The sequence below is a fragment of the Nicotiana tomentosiformis genome, chromosome 3, assembly GCF_000390325.3.
Source record: "Nicotiana tomentosiformis chromosome 3, ASM39032v3, whole genome shotgun sequence".
In the NCBI taxonomy this organism is placed as follows: domain Eukaryota; kingdom Viridiplantae; phylum Streptophyta; class Magnoliopsida; order Solanales; family Solanaceae; genus Nicotiana; species Nicotiana tomentosiformis.
The window spans coordinates 72,648,687-72,676,157 of record NC_090814.1 but is presented as its reverse complement, the minus strand read 5'-3'; the positions used below and the strand labels follow the sequence as shown (position 1 = coordinate 72,676,157).

The 27,471-nt window shown below is 39.6% G+C and overlaps 3 protein-coding genes across 4 annotated transcripts; 1 reads left to right on the top strand and 2 right to left on the bottom strand.

Annotated features, from left to right (window-relative positions):
• Window positions 1-17,337: 17,337 nt before the first annotated feature.
• LOC104105136 (uncharacterized) lies at window positions 17,338-21,009 on the top strand. Of its 2 annotated transcripts, none has more exons than XM_009613379.4 (4): window positions 17,338-17,954; window positions 19,613-19,856; window positions 20,269-20,362; window positions 20,525-21,009. In XM_009613379.4, exons 1-4 carry the CDS (start codon window positions 17,494-17,496, stop codon window positions 20,809-20,811), a joined length of 1,086 nt encoding a protein of 361 aa, XP_009611674.1. In that variant the 5' UTR covers window positions 17,338-17,493; the 3' UTR covers window positions 20,812-21,009. The 2 variants fall into 2 exon arrangements, with proteins under 2 accessions (XP_009611674.1, XP_009611675.1); XM_009613380.4 differs by having other exon boundaries at window positions 17,339-17,954; window positions 20,534-21,009.
• Window positions 21,010-21,986: 977 nt separating this feature from the next.
• LOC138907997 (uncharacterized mitochondrial protein AtMg00810-like) lies at window positions 21,987-22,916 on the bottom strand. The gene is made up of 2 exons (XM_070198626.1): window positions 22,761-22,916; window positions 21,987-22,628 (listed from the first exon to the last, which is right to left on the bottom strand). Exons 1-2 carry the CDS (start codon window positions 22,914-22,916, stop codon window positions 21,987-21,989), a joined length of 798 nt encoding a protein of 265 aa, XP_070054727.1.
• A 2,559-nt stretch (window positions 22,917-25,475) lies between these two features.
• On the bottom strand, window positions 25,476-25,940 carry LOC138907996 (uncharacterized). The gene is made up of 2 exons (XM_070198625.1): window positions 25,732-25,940; window positions 25,476-25,635 (listed from the first exon to the last, which is right to left on the bottom strand). The coding sequence occupies exons 1-2, from the start codon at window positions 25,938-25,940 to the stop codon at window positions 25,476-25,478; spliced, it is 369 nt and encodes a 122-aa protein (XP_070054726.1).
• Window positions 25,941-27,471: the final 1,531 nt, after the last annotated feature.

The following is a 27,471-nucleotide window of genomic DNA, read 5'->3' as shown; positions in this document are numbered from 1 at the left end:
ACATCATGACCATGGCTATATGGGTCTAATTAGCCAAGATTTTCGGCCAATCTTTGATTTCTGTCAATTAGGATTTACCTATTTTTTCCCTAATCCGATTTTTATTGATTATGCATGTTAATACTTCCTTATTTATGTTTGATTTTACAGTTTTACTTGTTTACTGGTTTGATTTCTGTCACTATATAAACCCCTCCCCATTCCCCTTTGAACCAGAGACTGGAATCGATAAACTTTCACTAAAAATTGGAGCTTTGTTCTATGATTCCCTCATTCTCTTATTCTGTACTTCATTTTGGCCGGCTAAAAGCCAAGGCCACTGAGATTCTATTATTTGAACTTTCTCTTGGTGCAAGTATTACCTGGAGTTCTTCTGAAGCTCTTGGGAACTTTGACACATTGAGATTCTGGGTTTTGTGGAATTTTTATTCTTTGTTGTTGTCCGTTTAACTGGTAAGTCACTTGATCTTTTGCAATTTCATTTTTTATGTGTCTCTGATTTGCGTATACTCTCGCTTCTGAAATCTATGGCTTAATGTGTTTCTGGGCTACTTTTATGCACAACTCGGTTAGCTTTACACTCGTTTTAAATCTCTCTAGCATTTAACTCTTCCTAATGCTGCTAGTTCTGAGATTGTCTATGTCTAACTTGGATAATCTGAACCCTCCTAAGCTCGTTTAGCTAGTGTATTAGTGTCTGAATGTTCATGAATATGCTTACCTGCTTCGTCCTGAATCTCTGTAATGAATGCCTCACATCTATAATAACTTGTGTTAAGACCTTCACTGTTAATTATGACTTGTTTCTCTGCTATTGTGTCAATCATCATGCTCACTTGATCTCATACCCCTTTAATGATGGCTTTCAATTATAGAACAATTATCTCAACTTGTTTTCCCTACCATGTTTGAAATGTTTTGATATTAAGATGAATCCCTAGCATAACTTAGACCTTCCATAGTTAATTAGTCTACTGGTCAATACTTGAATGCCTGCGTTTGCCATTTGACATGAGTTTATTTTCACTCTGTTCTGAATCTCTGGAATGATTATCTTGCATATGTAATGTGTTCTAATCTGTATTAAGATTTTTCTATCAACTATGACCTTTCTTCCTTGATAATATGTCCCCCAGCATGTCTTCGGCTCACTTAATTCCTTGTTCCTTCAGTGATTACTTGACTTGTCACAATGTGTGTTCCCCTATCATGGCTAAATGTTGTCTTGTTCACTGATGAGAGTTAACATGTTTGTTTCATAACATCAAGACCTATACTTAGCACAATCTGGACCTTTTTTAGGTAAATAGTCTATTGTGTCGGTGCTAGAATACCTACATGTGCTATTGAACATGAGCTTACTCTTCACTCTGTACTGAATCTCTATGATGCTTGTCTTACATACATAATGTGTTTTAATGTTATAAGACCTTTTCCCTCAGCTGTGATCTTGCTTCCCTACTAATATACCCCCAGTATGTCTTAATCCCATGTTCCTTCAGTGATTGCTTGGATTGTCATAATGTGTGCTCCCTATCATGTTTCAATGCAATCTTGTCTCCTGATGAGAATTAACATGTTTGTCTTATGATACTAAGATGCATGCTTAGCTTAATCCGAACCTCTTAGGTACTAATTGGTTTAATGTCATGAATGATAATGTATATCTTGTAAACCTATTTCTTCCCCAATTTCTTTCAATATGAGACTATCTATGTGGTGCTTTGCTCTCTTGCTGAACATGTTGGCCTGCTAGATTAGTTGCTCTGTATGCTTAACTTGGTGTAGTACCTAATTATGTCCCTCTATCACTATCCACTCTCCTTATTTTCTACTCATGCTATTTTGAATTCTCATTCTTAGCCGGCTGAAAGCCAAGGCTATTTAGGTTTTATTGTCGACCCCCCTAGTGTGAGCACTGCTCGGAGTCCAATTGAGACCCTTGTAAACTCTGGCATACTAGGGCTTGGTCCTAGTCATACTCTCAACCTCCAAAACCGTCCCTAATACTCTATTTCCCCGTCATGTACTGCATGTCTATATTGGTTGTTCCAAGTGGTGCAACACTTGGTGTTATGGCTTATTTGAATGGGTATGGGCTATTCTATGGACCCATGATCGTGTATTGAGCGTGGTTCTTTGTTGAAGGCCTAGTAAGGCTGGGTATTTAGTTATTTTATTTGGGCCTATTGTGGGCCTGTTCACTGTTATGTAATATTTTTACTCATTGTTGGACCTGTAATAATCTTTGTATAAACTATTGGGGTTGTTAGTAAAAGGGAATTGGGGTAGATCTTAATATTTACATGCGATGGGTAGATGACATGCCTATAGGACTTGATAATGTGTTCGCTATATGTGTTGTTCAATTAGGAGAAACACACAGGCACTGCCTGTTTACTATTAATCATGAGTTCAAATACTATGTCTACTGCTACGTGTTTACACACAACATGCTTATAGGGAGTAAGCACCCTTTCAACTTGCATGATTACTTTCGAATATACTAGAAACCTGCCTAGAGGAACAAATGAATTTTCCTTCAATTCGCTTCAGTTATTCACTAAAAATTATGCCTATGGAATTTTTGATCACTTCATTTGCTATTGTACCACATTGATCACTAGAAATCTTGTTCATAGGACTAAGTATAAATAAAATAAGCTCTAAAGTACTATGCGTTAGAGATCCTGCCTATAGAAAATAATTGCTCGCTATAATTGGTTAATGTTAGACCATTCAAACATTGCTTCATGCCCGTCGTATGAATAATTCTGGGACTCTTTCCCTAACAGATTCTGTTGTACCCAACTGCGTAAATCACTTAGGCATCGCACATATAGGATTGGTAACTTAAAACTCCCAACAATTAGTTTATGATACCCATATGATTCTGTCTATAAGCTATATCCTGCATCTGAAATCACTTGCATACTTTGATCGCCTAGAAAGCATGTCTATAGGATTCTGCAGATTCCTGATTAGTATATGTGTTTGCGTGCATTTGTTGCTTAAGTGTGGAGGTAAACTTGAGCCTTGACTGCCTATATGTGAAGTCCAATGTGTTTTGTATGTCGCCTAGTTTTGACATTTCTGAGCAACCTAAGTGAGGTCTAGAACCATCCAAAGTAAAGGTCCAATACCTCCTGGACCATAGGTATGGGACGAGTAGTGCACGCATAGGGTACGGCCTATAATTGAATTAGAACGCTTTTAGGTAATAACTATAACATAGTAATCGGGTAGCAGGAGATGATAGTCTGTACCCGCTGAATAATATGAGTAACACCCCATCTTGAGGGAGTTACGAAGTATTATTTATGTTGCACGGGGTGATCCTTTAGGCTAAAAAACTTAGGACCCCTCCCTAGATCTAAATAGTTGTATCCCTATATTCGCACTAAGATATGTGTCAATCATGTTGTAATAAAGTTATGTGACTTCTGAACTCCTTTATTTATTTGATCACCTAGCTTAATCACAATCCACATAATCTTAAGTTCAGCCGGGACCCATAATTGTGGACCTCAAGGAGTGCCTAACACCTTCTCTTTGAGGTAACTTGAGCCCTTACCCGATCTTTGGTGGCGTTGACTAGTCAAACAGAGTCATTTGCATAATAGGTGCGCTAACTCACCTTAAACCGTTAGGTGGAGACTCTCTTATTTTAATACCTCCTAGAAAAGAAGAGTGGTCATATGTCGAAGCCCGATTTCGCGAGAAAAAGGGGTCGCGACAGCCCATTCGTCCGGTACGGCCGACAACAACATCCTTTCCTTCTGAAATCTGGTCATGAACTCCTAAAACAATTCCGACTCTCTTTGTGCAATCCTGAATATGTCGACCTTTCGGGAGTGTACCTTCCTGGCTCCGTCATGGGCCTTAATGAAATAATCCGCGAGCATCTCGAAGGAATCTATGGAATGCTCGGGGAAGAGTGAATACCACATTAGGGCCCCCTTCGTGAGTGTCTCCCCAAATTTATTCACTAAACTAACTCAATCTCATGTGGAGCCTAATCGTTTTCCTTCATTGTCATTGTATAGGTGGTGATATGCTCATGGGGATCTGAAGTCCCATCATACTTTGGCACGTCTAGCATTTTAAATCGATTTAGGATCAATTATGGTGCCGCGCTTGATTTGAATGGCAATTGTGTAAACTTCTTTGAGTTCGGCCCTTTCAGCATTGATGGTGCACCTGGGATTTGATCTATTCGGGTGTTTATTCCCTCATAAATTGCATGAGTTCGATTTTAAAGGGATTACTCTCGTTGTTGTGACCGGATCTGCTACCATTCCCCCCAGCCCCATCAAAGTCGACCTCGCCCCTCGGGGTGTTGTTGTCGACCCTCTGTGTTGTTTGATTTGCGGGAGCACCATGAGGGACTAGACCTTGTCCATTTGCATTGTTGGAATCACCCGACAATGCTTACTTCAGCTCCGTCATGACCTGATCCTGTCGTGTAAGATGGCCTATAATGGCCTCTTATTATTCTTTCAAGATCCTTACTGTTTCAATGATGTGCTCGTCTTTAACATCATGAGGAGTCGCTTCTCGAACATGTGGCAGATATCGTCCGGCGTGGCCTCATCCCCCTCGTTACCGGTATTACTGATTGAATCCTCATGGTGAGGCTGATTTACTTGGGCCTCAATGTTGTGTGCGATGTTGACATCGTTATCTGCCATTTTCAACAATTTTTTCTACGAACAAAAAATCAAACAAGTTAGTAATAGATGTAGGGATCAGTTTAATTACACAGCTGTCTATGCCCCACGGTGGGCGCCAAACTGTTTACCCATAAAATAGTATAGTTGAATTTATATGTGGAATATAGACAAGTGAATCGATTTGATCCTCAAATGATAAATGAATTAAACAAAAATGTAAGACCTAACCTTGAAATTGAGATAAAACAACACATATCTTAGTTCCGGGCGCAAAGCTTCCGGAGACAGTAAGAACAATATAAGTAAGCAAGAAAATAAAATGTTGTTGAGCTTTTGATAGAATATAGTGTATGCTTGTCAGAAAATTCATGTCCTTTACAATGATGGTAGAGCTCATTATTTATAGTTGCACCTAAGAAACAATGTCCTAGGATCAAGCCCCTCTTAAATGACAATTATGAGGTCCATTGAAGAATGTGTAACGGTAGGTGTAAATGCCTTATTCTCTGTAACAGACCGTGCACTTAATACCATGGAATATTCTTCATCAAATTCTACCAGGTAGTAGGCATTTATTTCGACTTTATGAATATCATTCTTTCTGATAACAAACAAGACCATTGTCTTCGGGCTCAACTGTCTTCTGTCTTCGGCTCCACGTGTTGCTTTCTCATGTGAACATTAAGTATGAGCATATTTTACCCTATGCAGATAGTCCCCCTTCTTTTCGATCGCATAACTTTGTGTTACCGGGAAGTTGGTAGAGATAACTATTTTTGGCGAAAAATTCTCTGACCCCCTCTGAAAAGTTTTTGACAGTTGATTAGACACACGTCTCTCCGCATTTATTGCCCCAAATACCCGTCATTCTACGATTTAGCATCACTTTTGCCGGTTATTGAGGTAATTATGGCCACGATTTTAGTCGCCTATTCCTTTACTTATACACATCAAACTTCTTCATTTACACTTCATAATTTTCCAAACTTTCTCAAACTCTCTTTACTCAACTCATATTTTGTCTTCAACGTTTCTTTAACCTTCTTCTTCAGAGAAACCCTTTCTTCCTTTCTGATAAAAATGGTTTCTTCTTCCAAAAACTCTAGTTCCTCAAAAAACAAAGGTAAAGCTGATGACGCTGCTCCTCCTACGGAGAGCACCATCATCCCAAAAAGTCTTATCACAACTAAAGACTTCGAAGAGAAGTATCCGTCCTCTAACCCTCGTACGTGGGCCGTTGACGTGTACCCTTCTTCCATCCATCCTTCCAGTATTCCTGTTGTGAAAGAAGACTGCCATTGCCATGATTTAGATATTATCGCTCCTGATCTGGCGGATCGGATAACCTTACCCAAGAAAGGTTTCATGTATTTTTATACGTATCCCTTCACTTTGGGGTCGTTCTCTTTGAGTGGGGAGCTTGACTTCGTTATTGTAGAGTTCTGCACCTGTTACCAGGTATGCCTGACACAAGTAAGTCCTTCTGTGTGGTGGACAATTGCTTGTCTTCGGCATCTATTCCAGGAGACAGGAGAGGAGCTACCCGTAGCTCGATTAATGAACCTTTATTCCCCAAGATTTTTCGCGGGGGAATGATAAATTTTATAAAACATGGCCATCATACTCTTCTAGCCATCATGGATGATGATAACGACCGTGGGTGAATAGAACGGTTCGTTGTAATTTCCACCAGGGATATCATTCCGTCCACGGCTTCATCCTTTCCAAAATTATGGAACCGCACTCATAAGTTCATCGTTTGCCTCATCTTTTAGTTAAAGATCTCCCCATGTTGTTACTTATTTCTCTTCTTTCACTTGTTTCAGCAATTCAGTGGGTTCTACCGAGGGTTGAAGGCTTGGACCAATGGGTCCAAAAGATTTTAGATGTCACTATGTCCGAGACCCGTACGTGGAAATAACTAGCCCTTAAATATGGGTGGAAGGCCAAAAATTATAGTAGGTTGAACTCATCTTGTTTTTTCCTTTCATATAAGAAAATCGATTAACCTCTTTCTCTTGTTGAATTCAGGTCTACCCCAGGGTTCAGTTGTTGTCCCCGAGGAGGATGTTTTGGCTGATCATGTTGATGCAGCGAGGCTGCTGCATGAGGCTTTTACCCGAACAGCTATCTCCAGGCCTGCTTCTGGTGCAAGTGCTTCTTCTCGGAGTCTCCGACAGGAGAACAAGCAACCAAAAAGGAGACGTTCCTCCGCGGCTGGGGGAAGAAATAAAAGGGTAAAGAATGCAGCACCTGAGTCATCCCCGGATGTCGAGGAGATGAGCGTCGCGCCCGAGACGGTACCAAAAACTGTGGTGATCGACGATGATAGAGGAGCCAATGATGAGAGGGCTCCTCTATATAGATGACGATGACCTTCATCAGCTCAACGAAATGCTTAATCTGTTGATCTAATTACACCAATCGATGATGATGCCTCGGTACTATGGGGGGAGTTTGATATGGTGGAAGATGCTAACTCTTGCTTCCGAGTCCCAGTTACCACGCCCGGTACTGTGAGGCTGAGTACCGGGTCCCTTCCATCACCGGTTGATGAGCAACCAACAATTAGCACTGCATTGTCGTAGATGCTTCTCATCCTACAATGCCATCTACTTCATCTCCCTCTTCTCCAACTCTGTCTTCGCCACCAGTAACTGCTACATCATCTCCACCAGTTGCGGTTGCCCGTAAGGAGGATGTCCCTCTTCCCTAATCTCTAGTTCATGGGAATTTGGGGCAAAAATATGTTTTCCCCTTCGAAGACCCCTAAAGGAGGAAGAATGTTACCCTCTCGGTCTTTACCGGATGCCATCTGTTATCCTGGCCGGTGGAGCTTGCTAACTATCTGAAGCCTTTGGCTTCAGAAAAAGATAGTGATAAGATACAAACTCTCTTGGGAGAGTGTTTGTTGAACAACGCCATGCACAACACAACATCGATATATTCTTTGTCTCCTCTGTTGTTTCTTCCATCTTTGTTATGGTAGGATTTTGAATTTGCATTTTTATTTTGTAGGTCAACTTCATTGCTTCTGAGGGCCATCAAAGGCTGATTCGTGATAAGGAGGAACTTACCTCCGAACGGGATCAACTTTTGACCGAGCGAGACCAGAATATTGCTCGCCTCTTAGAGATGGAAGCACGAGCTGATGAGGTAATTGAATTGGAGGCTCAGTTGCAGCAAAGTGAGTAAGAAGTGGTAACCCTTAGCCAGGAGGCCACCCCGTTAAGGGCACAATTTGAAGAAACTAAGGACAAATGGGTTGAAGTCCATAATATCGTTCTTGCTGCATCTGATCGTGTGGCTGCCTCCGCTGAAAGGTTGAGAAATTTAGAGGTAGCCGTAAACTCCAAAACTGAAGAAGTTACTAATGCCGAGGCGAAGTATGCCCAGTTAGTAGAGAAGCAAAAGAGGACCATCGAGCATAATAGAATTTTCAACTCCATTGTCCACGACCTTGATGTCAGCCTCCGGTCAATTAGATTTGTGCGGGGATTACCTTTATGCCGAGCTTGACTGGCTTAGAGAAGAACTTCAACACTGAGAGGCTTCCCTCGTTGTTGAAAAAACATATGCTATGTACAACATGAGGAGAAAAACCTTGGAAGAGGCCAAAGCGGGTGTCATTGACTTTGATGCCGAAGTCTCTAAGGCCCGTGAGCTGGAGTCAACTGCCAAAGGGGGTCTTCCGGCCCGACCTGATGCTACCTGAGTTCTCCGAAAACGAAAATGAACCAGAAATTGATGATGCTGAAGGCCAGGGTATTAAGTCGGCAACGGATCATCCCACTTCCCTTGGGGGTGCAGATGCTTCTCTTCATCCGGGTTTCGGAGATGCAATAGCTCAGTTTTTGTTTTCTTTTCTTTATCATATTTTTGTACTTGTGTTTTTTGGCACATTTATTGTGAATAGAAGCACTTTTTCGTTTAAGTATCGTGCACGTTTTTCTCTTTGCGTACTTTTTCGTTTAAGTATTTGTGCAAGTTTTGTTCTTTGTATCCTTTTCGTTTAAGTATTCTCGTAAGTTTTCCGCGTTGAGATATGTGAGTCTTCGGGTGTATTTTTCCCTGGTAGTATTTGGATTTTGGGCATAGGTTCTTCTGATATCAACCATTTAACATGAGGGTTTCATAAGAGAGGGCCCTATTATGTTTACAATGCTCTTGAAGCGGACGTCTCATGTTCATTACGACACGAGCATTTGAAGTACTTGATTAACTTTCAAATGATAAAATCAATTCATCGTTCAGACAAAAAACAAGATAGAAATAAAAGGATTTTACTTTATTCCTTCTATTTCAAAAGTACATAAGCATTCGTTGTGCTAAAAAGAAATTACCATTTCTTGTGGCTAACTTGTACAACTTATTTCTACGGGGCTGGCCGCGTACTCCCCGGTCCCGATGATACAACTATGTTTCTGGTTTTCATATTCCGATCGACGTGGCAATCATTGTTGTCGTATCCTCATATCATGCCCCCCAATGTTCGAATGTGAAGAATGCGAATTTGAACACTGAAAGTTTTGCACCTTCGAGGATTCCTCTGGTGAATTGCTAGATAATCTTCAGTTTGATAGAAAACTTCACTTCCCCGTAGGAATTTATACTATCGAGCCAAAGATTATCTAACAATCCCCCAGTGGCTTGCACTTATGAACGGTCGGGTAATCTTTGTTCGACATCAAACTTTACTTCCCGGTGGGAACTTTGCTATCGAGCAAAAGGCTATCTAACCACTCTGTAGTGGTTCTTTACTTGTGTGCCTTGTCATTTAAAGGTCTTATTTCTGTTGCTGAAGCTTCCTTCGTAGTATGCTTTCCATTGCTACCTCGTTAAAAACCTTGCCGGAAAAACCTAATTAGGACAAAAACTGGACGAAGGGAAAAAGAGTGCAGCACATACTTTTAGTATAGGTGATGCCCATCAGCAATAATATCTCTTGAGGTGTGACACATTCCAGTTGCTTGGCAACTTTTCTCCATCTTGATTTTCCAACTCGTATGACCCTTTTCTTGTTGATAGTTGAAACACGATAGGGGCTTTCCCAAGTCAGACCTAGCTTCCCTGCATTAAACTCCCGGGTGTTCTGAGTTACCTTCCTTAAAAGCAAGTTTCCTATTTTGAAATAACGGAAGTTGGCTTTTCGATTGTAATATCTTTCTATTATCTGCTTTTGGGCCGCCATCCTTATACGCGCCAAGTCCTTGCGTTCATCGAGCAACTCCAAATTGACCAATATTGCTTCATTGTTTGTTTCTTCGTTCTCCCGGAAATATCTCAGGGTAAGCTCTCCTACTTCCAGTGGGATCAAGGCTTCTGCTCCGTACACAAAAGATAAAGGAGTCTCCCCCGTGCTCGATTTGGCTGTTGTTTGGTACGCCCATAGTACTCTTGGCAGCTCTTCGGTCCATTTGCCTTTAGTTGCTTCCAATCTCTTTTTGAGATTTTGTATAATCACCTTGTTTGTTGATTCTACTTAACCGTTTGCGCTCGGATGATAAGGTGATCATGTGATCGTTTTGATTTTCAAGTCTTCAAGAAACTTTGTGACCTTTGCGCCTATAAATTGAGGCTCGTTGTCACATGCTATCTCTTTTGGTATCCAAAATCTGCAAATTATATTCTCCCACAAAAAATCTACCACTTCATATTCACCAATTTTCTTGTAAGGGCCTGCTTCAACCCACTTAGAAAAATAGTCAGTTAAAATCAAAAGAAATCTTACCTTACCTGGGGCCGGTGGCAGTGGTCCGACGATATCCATTCCCCACTTCATAAATGACCATGGTGACAAAACTAAATGCAATGGCTCTACCGGTTGATGTACCAACGGTGCGTAACGTTGACATTTATCACATTTTTTAACATAAGTTTTGGCCTCTTGTTCCATCCGGGGCCACTAATATCTTGCCCTAATTAATTTTAACACTAAGGAATCAGCATCTGAGTGATTTTCGTAGATCCCCTCGTGGTATTCTCGCATAACATAATTAGCTTCAGAGAAACATCGGGCCAACGGGCCTTGAAAAGATCTTTTGTACAATTGACACCCTTGAAGCTGTATCGAGTTGCTTTAGTACGCAGTGCCCGATATGCCTTAGGATCTTCAGGCAAATTTTCGTGCTCGAGATAGTTAATAATCTTATTTCTCCAGTTCCAAACCAAATTGGTCGCGTTTACCTCTTAATATCTATCTGCATCTAATACCGAATGCATAAGCTGTACTACCGTACCTGAGTTCAATCCCTTCATCTCTGTGTATGATTCAAGGTTGGTTAGTGCATCTGCTTTCGTATTCTCTTCCCTCGGGATATGCTAATTGACCATTCCCGGAACCGAGTGAGCAAAGCCTGGACTTTCACTACGTATTATTGCATACGTTCCTCTTTGGCTTCGAAGATCACGTAGACCTGATTTACTACCAATTGGGAGTCGTATTTGAGTTCTATGACCTCATAGTCCAGTCCCCGGGCCAATTCGAACCCTGCAATCAAAGCTTCCTCCTCGTGGACTAGAAAAATACTTACCGCTACCTCCGAGACCGTTAAGTAGATCAGTAGTCATTCGCCTTCCTCCGATTTTGACAGTAACGGAGGACTTGACAAATACCTTTTTAGATCCTTCAAAGCCTGTTGACATTCCGGTGTCCATTTAAAGTGAACTTCTTTTTGAGAAATGCGAAGAAATGATGGAAATTTTCCGAAGAACGGGAAATGAATCTGCTCAAAGCGGCCAGTCCCCCCGTTAGCCTTTGAACCACTTTTATGCTTGATAGCTGGTTTGGGATGTATTCGATGGCTTTAATTTTATGGGGGTTAACCTCAATCCCCCTTTGCCATACGAGGAAACCTAGGAACATACCGGAGCTGATCCCGAATGCACATGTCTTGGGGTTAAACTTCATGTTGTGTTTTCTTAAGATGTCAAAGGTTTCTTGCAGGTGTTTCAGATGGTCACATGCGTTCAAAGACTTAACCAGCGTATCATCTATGTAAACTTCCATAGTTTTCCCTATTTGTTTCTCAAACATTTTTTACGGGTCGTTGATAAGTGGCTCCGACATTTTTTTAGCCCGAAAGGCATCACATTGTAACAATATGTACCAAAGTTTGTTATGAACGAAGTTTTTTCCTGATCCTCCGAGTTCATCTTGATTTGATTATACCGGAGTAAGCATCGAGGAAACTCATTAACTTGTGCTCTGCCGTTGCATCAATCATTTGATCAATGTTTGGCACTGGGAACGTGTCTTTTGGGCACGCCTTATTTAAATCCTTATAGTCTACACACATGCGAAATTTATTATTCTTCTTTGGAACTACTACTACGTTAGCTAGCCAGTCAGGATACTTTACCTCTCGGATTGAACCGATATCAAGCAAACGAGTTGTCTCTTCTCTGACGAATTTATTCCTGACCTCCGCAATAGGACATTTTTTCTGTCTTACCATAGGGATGTTAGGATCCAGGCTTAGTTTGTGCACGACCACTTCTCGCGGTATACCTGCCATATCTGCATGTGACCATGCAAAGCAATCGACATTAAGTTTAAGAAATTCAATAAATCCATACCTGAGCTCGGGATATAGTCCTGTCCCTAAGTGGAACTTCCCCTCCAAGAATTTTTCGAACAATGCGACTTGTTCAAATTCTTCCGCCATGGATTTTGTTGCGTCTGTTTCTTCTGGTGCCTAAAAATATCTTGGTACCTGATAGGATTCTGATGACTCCTCCCCCTGGTTGATTTTGCTCGGCTCGAGAGCAGGCGTCGGTTCCTGTAATTGCTATGCCACATGCTCTTTCCCTTTGCTACTGGAAACTAATATCGCATTCATCTCCCTTGTTGCCGGTTGGTCGCCTCTTATTTGTTTAATTCCCTCGTGAGTTGGGAATTTCAGCAACTGGTGATATGTTGACAACATAACCTCTCGTGCAACCACGGTCTCCCCAGGATAATACTATAGCCCATATCGCCGTCCACCACCTCGAAAAGGGTCATCTTCATCACACCCTTGGCATTCATGGACAACAAGATCTCTCTTCGGGTTGTCACACTTGCTAGGTTGAAACCGACGAGGAGTTTTGTGGCCGGAATGATGCTTTTGGTGAGCTTGGCTTGCTCCAGCACTCTCCATTGGATGATGTTGGCCGAACTTCCTAGGTCCACCAAAACACGTTTAATTTTAAAATCTAAGACAATTAAAGAGATTACCAATGCATCATTGTGCGGCAACAAAAGTCCATATGCGTCTTCCTCCGTGAAAGTGATGTCATCCTCAACGACTTCCCGGAGTCTCTTACTATGGGTCACTGACACCTTCGTCTTTTTGCCGCCGAAAATGTCACACCATTAATCTCATCTTCCCCCCCCCCCCCCAAAAAAAAAACAAAATGCATGTTGATTGTCATGGTTAGGGGATCTTCTCCTACTTTTGAAGGTTTTGCATTGTCACAATTACGGTCGTAGTTGTTTTTAGCACAGTCGATTAAAAACTATTGGAGATGATCGTTTTTCAATAATGTCGCCACCTCCTCGCGCAGATGCCGACATTCCCCTGTCCGGTGACTGTTGGTCCCTTGATATTTGCACCATAAATTAGGATACCTTTAGCTGGGATCGGATCTCATTGGCTTCGGGAACCATGCCTCTTTGATGTTCCTCATAGCCTACACTAGCTCCACCACGTTGACGTTAAAGTTGTACTAGGAAATCCTGGGATAAAAGGAATCTCGATAACCCAGTGTTTTCTTATCTTGCAATGACCTATTATTCCAGATGTGATCGGTTCTCCTATCGGTAGCGAATCTATTCGCCGATCGGAAATCTCTGTCGCATCCTTCGGCCCGTTCATAGGGCGAAACCGACCCCTTGAAGATCGTCGATCTGAGTCAAATCATCTCGTGACTTCTTTTTATTCTTCTCCCGATCTCGACCCTTGGTTGATGTCGGGAAACCGAGCTGATCATCCTTAATTCTTATCTTTGATTCGTACCGGTTGTGAACATCTGCCCATGTTGTTGCTTGGAACTCGAGTAGACTTTCCTTCAATTTCTGGAAAGCATCGGAACTCCTCGGATTCAGACCTTTAGTGAATACTTCAACTTCCCATTCGTCCGGTACGGCCGGTAGCAACATTTCTTCCTTATGAAATCTGGTCACGAAATCCCGTAGCAATTCAGACTCTCCTTGTGCAATCCTGAATATGTCGGCCTTTCGGGCCTGTACCTTCCTGGCTCCGGCATGGGCCTTATGAAATAATATGCGAGCATCTCGAAGGAATCTATTGAATGCTCGGGCAAGAGTGAATACCTCGTCAGGGCCCCCTTCGTGAGGGTCTCCCCGAATTTCTTCAATAAAACTGACTCAATCTCGTGTGGAGCCAAATTGTTTTCCTTCACCGCCGTTGTATAGGTGGTGATATGCTCATGGTGATCTGAAGTCTCATCATACTTCGGCACGTCTTGCATTTTAAACTGCGGGATCAATTCTGGTGCCACGCTTGATTTGAATGGCAACTATGTATACTTCTTTGAGTCCGGTCCTTTCAACATTGGTGATGTGCCCAAAATTTGATCCATTCGGGAGTTTATTTCATTCATAAACCATATGAGTTCGATTTTAAATGGATCACTCTCGTTGTTGTGACCGGATCCACTATCGTTCCCCCCAGCCCCATCAAAGCTGACCTCGTCCCTCGGGATGTTGTTGTCGACCCTCTACGTTGTTTGATTTGCGTGAGCACCGGGAGAAACTGGACCTCGTCCATTCGTGTTGTTGGATGCACCCGACAATGCCTACTTCAGCTCCGTCATGACCTGATCCTGTCGTTTGAGATGGCCTATAATGGTCTCTTGTTGTTCTTTCATGATCCTTACTGTTTCGACGACTCGTCTTCAGCATCATCGGGAGTTGCTTCTCGAACATGTCGCGGATATCGTCCGACGTGGACCGGCGTGGCCTCATTCCCCTCGTTGCGGGTATTACTTATTGAATCCTCGTGGTGAGGCTGATTTTCTTGGGTCTTAACGTTGTGTGCAATGTTGACACCGTTATCTTCCATTTTTAATAATTTTTGCTAAGAACAAAGAATCAAACAAGTTAGTAATAAATGTAGGGATCAGTTCAATTACACAATTGTCTATGCCCCACGGTGGGTGCCCAACGTTTTACTTGTACAACGGTACAGTTGAATTTATATGTGGTTTATAGACAAGTGAATCGATTTGATCCTCAAATGATAAATGAATTAAACAAAAATGTAAGACTTAGGCAGATATCTTAGTTCCGGGAGCAGAGCTTCCGGAGGCAATAAGAACAAAATAAGTAAGCAAGAAAATAAAATGTTATTGAGCTTTTGATAGAACATAATGTGTGCTTGTCAGAAATTTCGTGTCCTTTATAATGATGGTAGAGCTCATTATTTATAGTTGCACCTAGGGAACAAGGTCCTAGGATCAAGTCCCTCTTAAATGATAATTATGAGGTCCATTGAAGAATGTGTAACGGTAGGCAGTAAATGCCTTATTCTCTGTAACGGACCGTGTACTTAATACTACATAATATTATTCATTAAATGCTACGGGGTGGTAGGCATTTATTTCGCCTTTATGAATATCATTGTTTCCGATAACAAGCGAGATCATTATTTTCGGACCCGACTGTCTTCTGTATTCGATTCCACATGTCATTTTCTCATGTAAATATTAAATATGAACATATTTTACCATATACGATCGTAAATCATTCAAAATTAGGCTTGCAACGAGTGGGTTAAGAGCAACTGCCTGCACCATCCAAATCAGCGAAATAAAAAAAAATGCTCAATTGTCAAAAGAATAGAGAACATATATCTTGATAGAAGAGCACTTTATCCTTTTATGGTCCCTGCGTATGTGGACAACCCAAAAATAGAAAGCTTCTAAAATCAAACGAAAAAAGCAAACTGATAGCTTGTTTTTCTCTTTTTCCTGCACGAAATCCAGCCAACATCGACATCAGATGAAATACTTGGCAGAATCTGAAGCTATGTAGGGGTGGTGCAATAAGATATCAGCACCTCTAATGTTTAAATGACTCATAGCCATAGGTATATTAATTCAAGATTCATCGGCCTATGTGTCTTGTCCAGTGCATTTGATCTTCTTTACTAATGGTTTATTGAGAGTGTCAGTATCATCCTTACTGAGACGTCTGATAAAGAAAGAAAATTTTGATCCGGTAAGAAAAGACGAACAAAAGTTTGAAGAAAATCCCAGACTAGTCATATACTAACTTTTTATTTAGTTTTTTCTTTTTAGATAACAAATGAAATGTAATGATGAATAAATTATACATTGATTCCACAAAAATGCCGAAACCAACACATTCGAACCGAATACAGTCGCAAATCAAGCTTGACATCAGAACTTATTACTATGAAAGTACATTTTGTTTGAGTCCAAACTCCAAAGTATATCACATCTTGGGTGTGTGAGAGAATTGAGAAGATGAAAAATATTTTTCATGAAAATATTTTTTATGGAAATATTCTGGTGGTTGATTGATGAGTGGGGCATAACTTTCAGAATAAATATATATAAGCTCAATGATATCGGCAAATTTGTGAGTGTTTTCATGAAATTTTTTAGTACTAGAGATAAATAATATCTAATTGTTAGTTAAAGTAGGGGATTGTTATACAAATAGCCAGCCAAATACAATGTTTATTTTTTCTACCCAATATACATAAATTATACATTAATTATGAACAGTTATATATATATTCAATATAAATTTTATATATGTTATATATCCGCCGGTTATATTTAGTTTAAAAGATTAGGTAGGCGACTATTTTGGGTTAATTCTTTTTAAAGTAACTTCAAGATAAAAATTGAGACACTAGTTATAGGGAAGTTATTTTTCTCCTTTTAATGAAAAATGTTCTCCATGTAACTGACTTTTGTCATACTAAATACCAAAAAATAATTTTGCATGATTCTTTTTTCTATAAGTTATTTTTTGTTTAACCAAACACATTCTTTATTATGCGTAATATATAAAGGAAAACAATTTCTAAGTCTTAAAATGCATGTCACTCAAGCAAGTATTATCAAATTCAGCTGAGATGATACTTCCCCTACCCACATGCACCTCACAAAAAGTTGCCAAATTTCATTTAGAAATCCCTAATTCTCTTTCCAATCAAAGTTGCCCAATTGAAATGGAATATTTTTCAACTTTTTAGTAATTACTAATCATTGATAATATTTTCCCCCTAATTCCGAATAACTTGTTTTCAGATACTTTTATATGATGGAACAAAAGGAGTAGGGGAAAACAAGGAAGAAAGAAACATTGTAATTGTAATTCTAACCAACACATAAATAAGTCTCAGTAGTCAATTATCTTATTATATCACTTGCCCTCTCATTTTTTCCTTTAACAATATTTCCCCTACTTCACTTTCGAACTATTTCATTTCCAATTTCTTTTTCTTAAAGAAAAAGAAGAAAAAAACTGAACTAAAGCAAGAACAAATTCAACAATATTTCCCCTACTTTTCACATAAAATTTTCTTTTATTTAAAAAAACAAGAAGCAAAACACACACACACACACAAAAAAAAAAAAAAAAACGAAGGAGAACTAAAACTAAAAGCAAAGGAATAAATTCGGAAAAGGCTAAAGGCGCACTAGTCACTACGTTCCAATATCCCAAAGCCGGTTGCGTTCCGTCATCAGGAAGATTTTTCTATAGTAAAAATATCGACAAATATCAGCCCACACACAGACACACACTGTAGAGTGAGAAAAGTGCGGTGTGGATAAGAAGATGATGAGGAGGTCATTCGGTGGTGGCGGCAGAGGCATGGGCGGAGGAGGAGGTGGCAGCAGCGGCGGCAGCGGCATGTTAAGAGCCGTTCAAAGAGCATTCAGGACAGGTGGCACCGTTAGCGGTGCCGCCCAAGAGCCCTTCTCTCACTCAACCACCACCGCCAAAACTACACGAACAGCAACAAGTACTACAAGCCACGCCTTCAACAACAAAACAAATACTACACTTTCTCTCTCCTCTTCATCTCCTTTATCCTCTCTCAATAACCAGCTTCCTTTATCTGCTACTGCCTTTGCACCCGCCTGGGATTCTTCTACTTATAACACAGACGAATCTGAAGACTGGGAATGTTTAGAAGAATGTGAAGATGAAAGGGTGAATATTTTATTTGATGATTATATTCTGGGTACTGTTCCATCAACTGACGAGGTTCATAATGCAGTTTCTGCTCTTCAGCAGTGAGTTCCTGAGTATTCCTTTAATTTTTCTTCCATATTACGCTTTTCTTCTTTGATCAAAATTTTGTGGTATTTCTTGAAATTAAATGGCATTTCTTCTATAACTACTTCAATTCTTGTACAATGAGATCATAAACAAGTTTCTTTGTTTTCTACAAGTACAAAAAAGTTGTCAATGCGGGGAGTAATCTATAGAAGGCAATAGTGGGAAAATCCTCCCGCGCAAAGAAAGATATTGTCAAACCTCTTTTGACTAAATGCGGGGAGTTTACGTTGGACATTCTTAGTGGACGTATGGACATAAGAATTGTGAAATTCCAGAAAAAAGTGAAATTTATTTTAAAGTGAAAATGGTTTTTGAAAATTAGAGTTGTGTTTGGACATGAATACAATTTGGAGTTATTTTTGAATTTTTGTGAGTGATTTGAAGTGAATTTTGAAAATAGTTTTTTGAAAGTTTTTCAAATTTCCGAAAAATTTCGAAATTTAACTTCAAGTAAAATTTAAAATTCTCGTGGCCAAACACTAATTTCGAAAAAGAAAAAAAAAAAGCAAAACTGTTTCAAAAAAAGTGAAAAACTTTTATGGCCAAAGCCAAACGGGCCCTTAATGTGACTTAAAACCTTTTTGATCGTAGTAAGTGATGATAATGTGACTAAATAACTTTGTTCAACTCTTATCAAAGTTAAGGTGTTATAAAAATTGTGCCAGATTACCAGCTATATGTACACTGTTTTATCAATCTGACATTGATGAAACGAAAAACGACCCTGCTCGCAGAGGCGGATGCAATATGGGTTCTATGGGCTCAACTAAACCCAACATTTTTGGCACAAACTGTAAATATATTAGTGAAAAATAACTAAAATTTCATTAAATAGTAAATTCTAAGCTCATTATTTCATAAGTGTAATGGGTTCAATAGTAAAATATAAAGATTGAATCGATCTAATTTAAATTCTGAATCCACCTTTGCATGCTTGTTTGCGAAGACTCGTAATAGATATCCAGAATATATATCAGGACATATCAGTTTGGCCCTTAAAAAATGATATGTCGAACCTGTTTGTGGCAGTGAAATCGGATGCTCAGTTAGATAAATTTCAAGCTATAAAGAACCTCCGTGATTTTCCAATTGCAAGCTGCATGTCTTTTTGGTTGCCCATAGTTATAAAGTGCCATTAGTTGTAACTGAGTTTCTTATAAAATTATGCCTAACGTCTTTCCCCCATTGAGTTCTCAACTAGAATGCAGATTTAACTAATTTTTTGAACCTTGGTGTATAAAAGTCATGCAGATACTCTACCTAATAACTATCTCATGATAAGCTAACTTTGGCTGGCCTTTGCTCTTCTTCTTTATCTGAAGTACAGCCCGAGGAATTCGATAATATGAATTCCTGGGAACAAATAAGTGGGACATTCTGTCCACATTAAAAGAGTACATTGAAGAGCTGTTTAGAAGTCTGCTAGGCAGTATCTTTAGTTAGCTGATTGACTCATTCATAGTGCTACAAAAGTGTTATAATTGTAATTATCTTTCTTGATATCTCCCAATAATTTATTCTCTCTTATGTAGCTGTAGATAAAAATCTTTATCTTTGTTGTTTCTATTTTGAAGATTCACTTGCTTCTGCTTAATGTTGTTGGACTTTTTAGGGTCCTTGAGCCATCCTATTTTTCATATTCCACCAATGACAGTCTTGGTTACAACTCAAATGAGGATAAAACAGATGAACTTACTAGTTCAATTAATCTGATGCGCGAAGTCTCCTCCAGTGGATCCGTGTCTGATTGGATCGAACCGTCTATGCATATTTGTAATTCAAAACTAATACAGTCTTATGGAGCGAATCGGGTATTTGATGCTTTCCACTTGCTGCAGACTGAACCTTCTATTCAGGTACCTTACTAGAGTGCCTGCAGGATTGCTTTGAAATTGATTAGTGGATACATGGATATCAGAAAGAGTTGCTTGATGTCATATCTTAATTTGATTGTAACTGTTGTGAAATAACGAGTAATCTAGACCTTTTAAAATAAAATCCGAGTCCTCTCTATGAGTTATTTTCAATAACTGAGGTGGTGGCTAAACAGACAAAACTCTTGGAGAAAAGTGAGTGAAGTAATTTCTCAGTTACATCTGTACTGGAGTTCATGGAGCTTTTGTTGTTCGCAACTTATTGGCTTGCAAGATCTTAGAGAAAAGAGACTAAGATATTGTCTGAATGATACTAATTTTGTTTGAGATGATCCATCATTTCATTTTATGCTCAGTTTGTGGTGATCAGGAAATTCCCTCTTGATCTCTGCAGAAAATGGTCATTTCATTGTCTTCTGACAAAGCTGTTTGGGATGCTGTTTTGAATAATGAGGCGGTTCGGGAAATCAGAGGTTCTCTAAAACAAGGTTTGTCTTCTATTGAATACAGTACATTAGGATATTACTTATACATGTATAAATGATTTACCCAATAACACCAGCAATAGAAATCCCTAGTCCCTGTTTATAGCAAGCCATAATTCAGAGTTGTCAATAGTACAGTTGATATATTTTGACTATATATTTTAGTTGATGCAGCCGATAATGGCTTACCAGCTGAAAGTTCTGAGGAGGGTTTTGACAAATCTGATGGGACAGTAGACATAATCAGTTGGATTGTCGTAAACACTAAGGAAAAAGTGATGGAAATAGTTGAGAAGATCATAGAGTTTGTGAATGAGTGGTTTCAGCCACCTGAAGAGGAGAAGGCATCAGAAGGGAATAGTGATCCATTTGATGAAAAGCTGAGAACTTCCTTCTTCCTTTCGGTCGTAGTTTTGCTGATTGTGGTTGTTGCTCGAGCACAATGTGCGTAGTCATCACAATTTGACGACATGACAGTTGGTAGCCCCCCGCTTTCTGTACTTTTGAAAGTGGGGGATTACAGTTTACCGTCTCTATACTTGAGACAAGAAACCAATACGGTTTTTTCTTGTGTACAAAAAAATAAATGCTTTACTAGGAATTTTTATGCTTTTTTGTTCTTAAGGATTTCTTCAATTTTATTGTTCTCAGCACTGCCTCCTCCCACCCCCAACCCCTCCCGTCTTTCCGCCTTGTAACTTGTGTGATATTTAGCTCCTTCTCGTACTGTTAATATATGAAAATCTGGATTAAACATTCAGGACTTACTCTAGCTGATTACTGTATTGGTAGTCTGAAAAAATTCCTAAGATCTTTTGTCTCATGGTAGCCTGCTCCAGTCCCCTTAGTAATTTGCTGGAGTCAGTTGCTGAAAGCATTGATGCCATTGCCTAGAGAAAGCCAGGTGTCGTAGGTAAGCTCTGCCCGGAGCATTGATTTCAGTTAAGAATAGGCTAACTCTGTGTTAATTTCCGATAACGAGTAGGATAGCTCAATCTGTCTATTACCTATTGTTAAGGAGCTTGAGCTATGGCGGAAGAAGAGTATAGAAGAAGAGAAACAGAGAGAGAAAGCAACATTTTTGTATATTGAGAAAATGAACCGAAAACAAATAAACAATGGTCTCTCTTACACAACCACTAACATATCTACTTTATATATACTACAACTAACCACTAACTAACTTCCAACTAACTAACAGTATTTACATAAATAGTTGGGACCCACTTCTCTTAACACTCCCCCTCAAGCTAAAGGATGAAACACATTTTTCATTCCCAGCTTGCTCAACAAGTATTCATGTTGTGGTATGCACAAACTCTTAGTGAGTATCTCTGCCAGTTGCTCTGCTGTTCCAATATACTGAGTTTGTACGAGTCCTTGTAAGATCTTCTCTCTCACAAAATGGCAATCGATGTCTATGTGTTTGGTTCTTTCATAAAAGATAGGATGAGCTACAATTTGGATAGCTACCTTACTGTCACAAAATAGTTGAGTAGGCAGTGAAACTTCAACTCCTAGTTCTTTAAAAAGTCCTGTCAAACATACAACCTCAGTAACAGTAGCTGCCATGCTTCGAAATTCTGCTTCAACAGAGCTTCTTGAAATTGTTCCTTGCTTCTTGATTTCAGGAAATTAAGGCTTCTCCAAACTTCACCACATACCCTGTGACAGACCTTCTAGTCTCTACACAAGATCCCCAGTCTGAGTCACAGAAGGCAACTAACTGTTGACACCTTCCTGCTGGCATAAACAAACCAAGTCTTAGTACAGTTTTGATGTACCTAATTACTCTCAAGGCAGCTTCCATATGGGATACTTTTGGTGCATGCATATGTTGACCGAGTACTTGTACTATAAAGGCTATATGAGACCTTGTGGTAGTCAAGTATAGCAACCTTCCAACTAGTCTCTGAAACTTCCCTTTGTCAGCAAGTTCTGCATCATCAGTAGCATTCTTGCCATGTATCAGCTGATCAAACTTAACAGAGGTGAGTTTGTGGTTGAATTCTAAAGGTGTAGTTGCTGGCTTGCCACCTGCTAAGCCTGATTCAGACACCAATTCCAGAGCATACTTCCTTTGACACATAATTATGCCCTTCTGAGATCTGGAAAACTCAATGCCCAAAAAATATTTTAACTCTCCTAGGTTCTTCATTTTGAACCTTTCTTCCAAATCTTTCCTGACTTGCTTGATAAGGGATAGATTGCTTCCAGTCACCAAAAGATCATCAATATACACTAATATGATCAGCAACTCATGTCCAACCTTTTGTGTGAACAAAGAGTAGTCAAAGTGACTTTGCACAATGCCCATACCTACCAGTGCTTCAGTCAATTTCAGATTCCATTGTCTGAGTGCCTGTTTCAAGCCATATAAGAACTTGTGCAACCTTCAAACCTTAGTACACTCCCCCTGGTTTGAAAAAGCATCAGGCACTGTCATGTAGACTTCTTCCAGCAAATCACCTTGAAGAAAGACATTGTGGACATCCATCTGAAATATAAACCAATATGATGCAACTGCTAGTGCAATGACAGCCCTCACAGTGACCATTTTAGCCACTTGTGAGAAGGTTTCAGTGTAGTCCAGCCCCTCCTGCTGATTGTACCCTTTTGCAACTAACCTAACTTTGTACCTTTCCACTTCTCTTGTGGACTTGTACTTGACTTTGAACACCCATTTGCAGCCTATATGAGTCTTTCTTGAAGGAAGATCTACCACTGACCAAGTGTTATTTTTCTCAAGGGCTACAATTTCAGCTTGCATTGCATCAATCCACTTAGGATCTCTCTTGCTTCAGAGAATGATCTAGGCTCCAGAATAGCAGAATAAGCAGCAAGAGAAGCCTGATAAGCTGGGGAAAGAGTATTATAGCCTACATAATTTGAAATTGGATATTGACTACCCTTTTGAGGCTGAACTACAAAGTCTTTTAGCCACACTGGTGGCTTAGTGGTTCTTGAAGACTTTATGAGTTCCACCACTGGAGTAGAGTGTCCAGGAGGCAGCAAAGTAGATGGATCAACTGGTGAAGGTGACACATCAGCAGTTGTCTGATCCTCAGAAGAATTGAATATAGGATCTTCAGGAGAGTTGATTGCAGAAATAAGAGTTGTATCAGGAATTGTATCTTGAGGTAAAGATTGAGTTGAAGTCTCAACAAATTCCAGCACAGGGAATAGAATAGAAGACTCAGAAGACGTGTTTGAAAGGAAATACCTCCTCCTTGAATACAATATCCCTACTGACAAAGAAAACTTTAGAAAGCAAATCATAAAGAATGTACCCTTTCTGGGAGGAGGAGTACCCCATATGAACTGATGGTACAACTCTAGGACTTGAATTTGTCACATTTCTTCACATTGGTTGCATAGTATAGGCTGCCAAAGACCTTGAGGTGGTGTAGAGAAGGTGACCTGTGGAATAAATGTTAAAATGGGGATTTACCTTGTAACACCACAGTGGGCAATCTGTTCAATAGATATACAGCAGTGTAGATACATAGGCCCCCCAGAATTTCAAGGGCACAAAAGCCTGAAACCTCAAAGCTCTGGCCATGTCTAAGATAGATTTGTGCCTCCTTTCAACACCACCATTCTGTTGGGGTGTGCAAGACACAAGAGCTTTGATGCAAAATTCCTTGTTCCTTCAACAAGGTGCCTAGTTGTTCATTAAAGAACTCTGTTCTATTATTAGTTCTAAGGCATTTTACTCCACTACCAAATTGAGTTTTAACAAGTATCAGGAAGTCTTTTAACACAACTATTGAGTCAGCTTTAGTGTGCATGAGATAGATCCAGGTGTATCTAGAATGATCATCGACTAGAGTCAAAAAATACCTTTTACCATCATAAGTTGGTACCCTGTAAAGCCCCCACACATCAGTATGTACAATATCAAATGCAGCACTAGAGCAAGTTTGACTATGAGAGAAAGGTAGCCTTGATTGTTTAGCAATAGGACAAACAGTACAGTGATGACCTTCTAGTTTTAGACTAGGAACACCATCTAGCTTTTGCAAGACTTTTAATGGAGCATGTCCTAATCTTCTGTGCCACAAAGAGGACACAGAGCAAGACTGTTCAGTAGCTAGACTACCACATTTATTGAATGCATCAGAAGTAGTATTTACAGTTGGAAAAGAAGTAGAAATTTGCTTATGAAGCACTTGTTATCCAGACACTGGCCTTCCATTTGCCTTCAGAATGTAAAGTCCAAACTCTTCTTTACCAATCCCCAACACCTTCCCACTTGAGAGTTCCTGGAAGATACAAACGTCAGGATAGAAAGCTACTAAACATTGTAACTCCTTTGTGATCTTTGAAACTGAGAGTAAATTATATTTGAAATCTGGAATATGAAGAATATTCTGAACTGGATTATCCTTGAAAAATGATGCAACACCCTTATGTGAAATAGCTACTTGCTCTCCAGCGAATAAGTGTACCTTGTTCCTATCCTTTCCAGTTAACTTCACATAATCATCTAACAAATCCAGACTATGAACCATATGATTAGAAGCACTTTTATCTTCTATCCAATTCTGGTCTACAAGATGTGACGTAAGTGCATGGGCAATACCTGTTGTCCCTGCAGTTGCAGCATTTGCTACAAGTTCAGCTTCTTGTCCTTTGTTTAGCAGCTGAAGGATCTGATTCTATTGCTCATGAGTGAAGAAGTGAGCTGGTGCAGCAAGTGGAGTTATGGAAGAATGATTGTGTGACTCAGGAACTTGATTTTCAGCACTTGTAACACTATTTGCATGAGTATTGGAAGGGCCTCCTCTCTTTCTATTTTTGAAATCTGGAGGATAACAATGCAGTTTGTAACAGTTATCTTTGGTGTGCCCTTTGCCTTTGCAGTATTCACAATAAATCCCAAATTTTCCAAATGAATTACTAGGCTTAAAACCTCCATTGTAGTTATTAGTATTGAATCCTCCATTGTTGTTGTAACCTCCATTGCAATTACTGTTGTATGACTTATTGCTCATCATTGTTGCAACTTCATTATTGTCAGTTAAGGAAGAAGCACTTTTTCCATGTATCCTTTGACTCTCCACATTGATAATCATGGCATAGGCGTGATTTATGCTAGGCAGTGGCCTAGTCATCAGAACCTTGTTTTAGCAGTCTCATAGGACTCATTCAAACCAGTCAAAAATTGATATAGTTTCTGCAGCTGGTAACGTTCGGTATGCCTCTTAGATTCAGGGCATCCACAAGTAGGTGGAGGATCTAGAGTTTCATACTCATCCCACAGCCCTCTAAGTCTAGAGAAATATACAGAAACATAGGAGATTCCCTGAGTTAAGGTGGCAATCTATTTATGCAGATAGCAGGCCCTAGAAGCATTGACCTTATCAAACCTTTCTCTAAGATCCTCCCACACTTTGTGAACATCAGATGCATAGATCACTGTACTAATTAGACTAAGTGTGACTGTATTCATTATCCAGGCTAGAACAATAGCATTACACTTATCCCATAGTTCATGTAAGCTAGAATCATACATCTCCCAACGATATGTACCCAGCACAAAACCTAGCTTGTTTTTACCATGCAACACAATTTTCATTGATCGACTACAAACTGAATAGTTCTCAGAACCTTGAAGTTGAATAGAAATGAGTACCGAACCTTGAGTGTCAGACGGATGAATGTAGATAGGGTGATTGTGATCGATTTGATCAGCAGACTGAGGAGTCGACTAAATATCAGCTATCTCTTTATTAATCGACATTTTAGCAGCTAGAAATTTCTTCAAACTCTTTAATTGAAAGTGTATACACAGAGGAATCAGCAAATCAACAATTGAGGCGAGATCTCAAAACCCTAGCTTGTTGAAAGGGGTCTAAATTGAGCAATTGACTCAAAAATTGACTTGAACTCTTGCTTAACAGAAGAATTCTGTCACAGCTGAGCTAGACGGGATCGGCAACCAAAGCTCTGATACCATGTTAAGGAGCTTCAGCTATGGCGGAAGAAGAGTTTAGAAGAAGAGAAACAGAGAGAGAAAAAGCAACAACATTTCTGTATATTGAGAAAATGAACTGAAAACAATGGTCTCTCTTACACAACCACTAACATATGTACTTTATATATACTACAACTAACTACTAACTAACTTCCAACTAACTAACAGTATTTACATAAGTAGCTGGGACCCACTTCTCTTAACACCTATCATGTGCACTTTCTCAACTGCACCTTGAGGTGCATTTAGTTGTCTTTACATGACTTGGAATATTTCTACTCTATGAAATGATGGATGTTAGCCTCTTTCTTCCTTTTTGTAATAGTAGGATTATGAGCTACTCTAGTTAGACAAGTGAATGACCTTCGGCATTCTATCTGCTTGTCAGAAGTGTTTCTAGTGGCTAAAATTGAAAAGGTGAATATGCCCCCTTAACATTAGCTGCATAAGTATTTATGATGTCGTAACCACAAATAAATGTATGAATCCTTCTTTCCGTATCAACAAGAATGAATATATTTTATGCGTGAGAAAAAGACCTGAGACTGAGATCAAGCACCTTATGTTCTTGTAGAGCTATACTCTTACAAACAAAAATTATGATGACAGGATGATTGTTTACCCGAAAAATCAGATAGAGTTGAATTTGTACATAGTTCTAAGGGTATGTGGTATAGCTTGATACAAATCGCAAAGAGAAATAGAAATATCCAATCTTGACTAAAAGAACGAAAGATAAAAACGGTTGAAAAGAGAAAATAAATGGACCAGATAAGATGAAGTAAGAGAGCTCAAATGATTGATCTTTCAATATAAGGAATAGTCTTTTTTACAATGTGTGAATGTCCTCTTTATAGAAACAACATTCATCCATTTATAGTGGAGGGATCATACTTTAGATATAATAAAAAATACATAGTGGGGAAGCCATGAGGAATTAGCTTTTCCCTAATTCCTGCCAGGATTCTCTCCCCTAGTGTGGTTGCAACGGCTCTTGTCTGTGAGCTCGATATTGACTCGAGCCCTCGATCTTGACTCGAGCTTGATTCTGACTCGGAGTCTGGTATTGATTCGGGGTCGGTGTCGATAGGTCTATGCATCTTAGGCTCGATAATTTCGCTTCGCCCCGTAG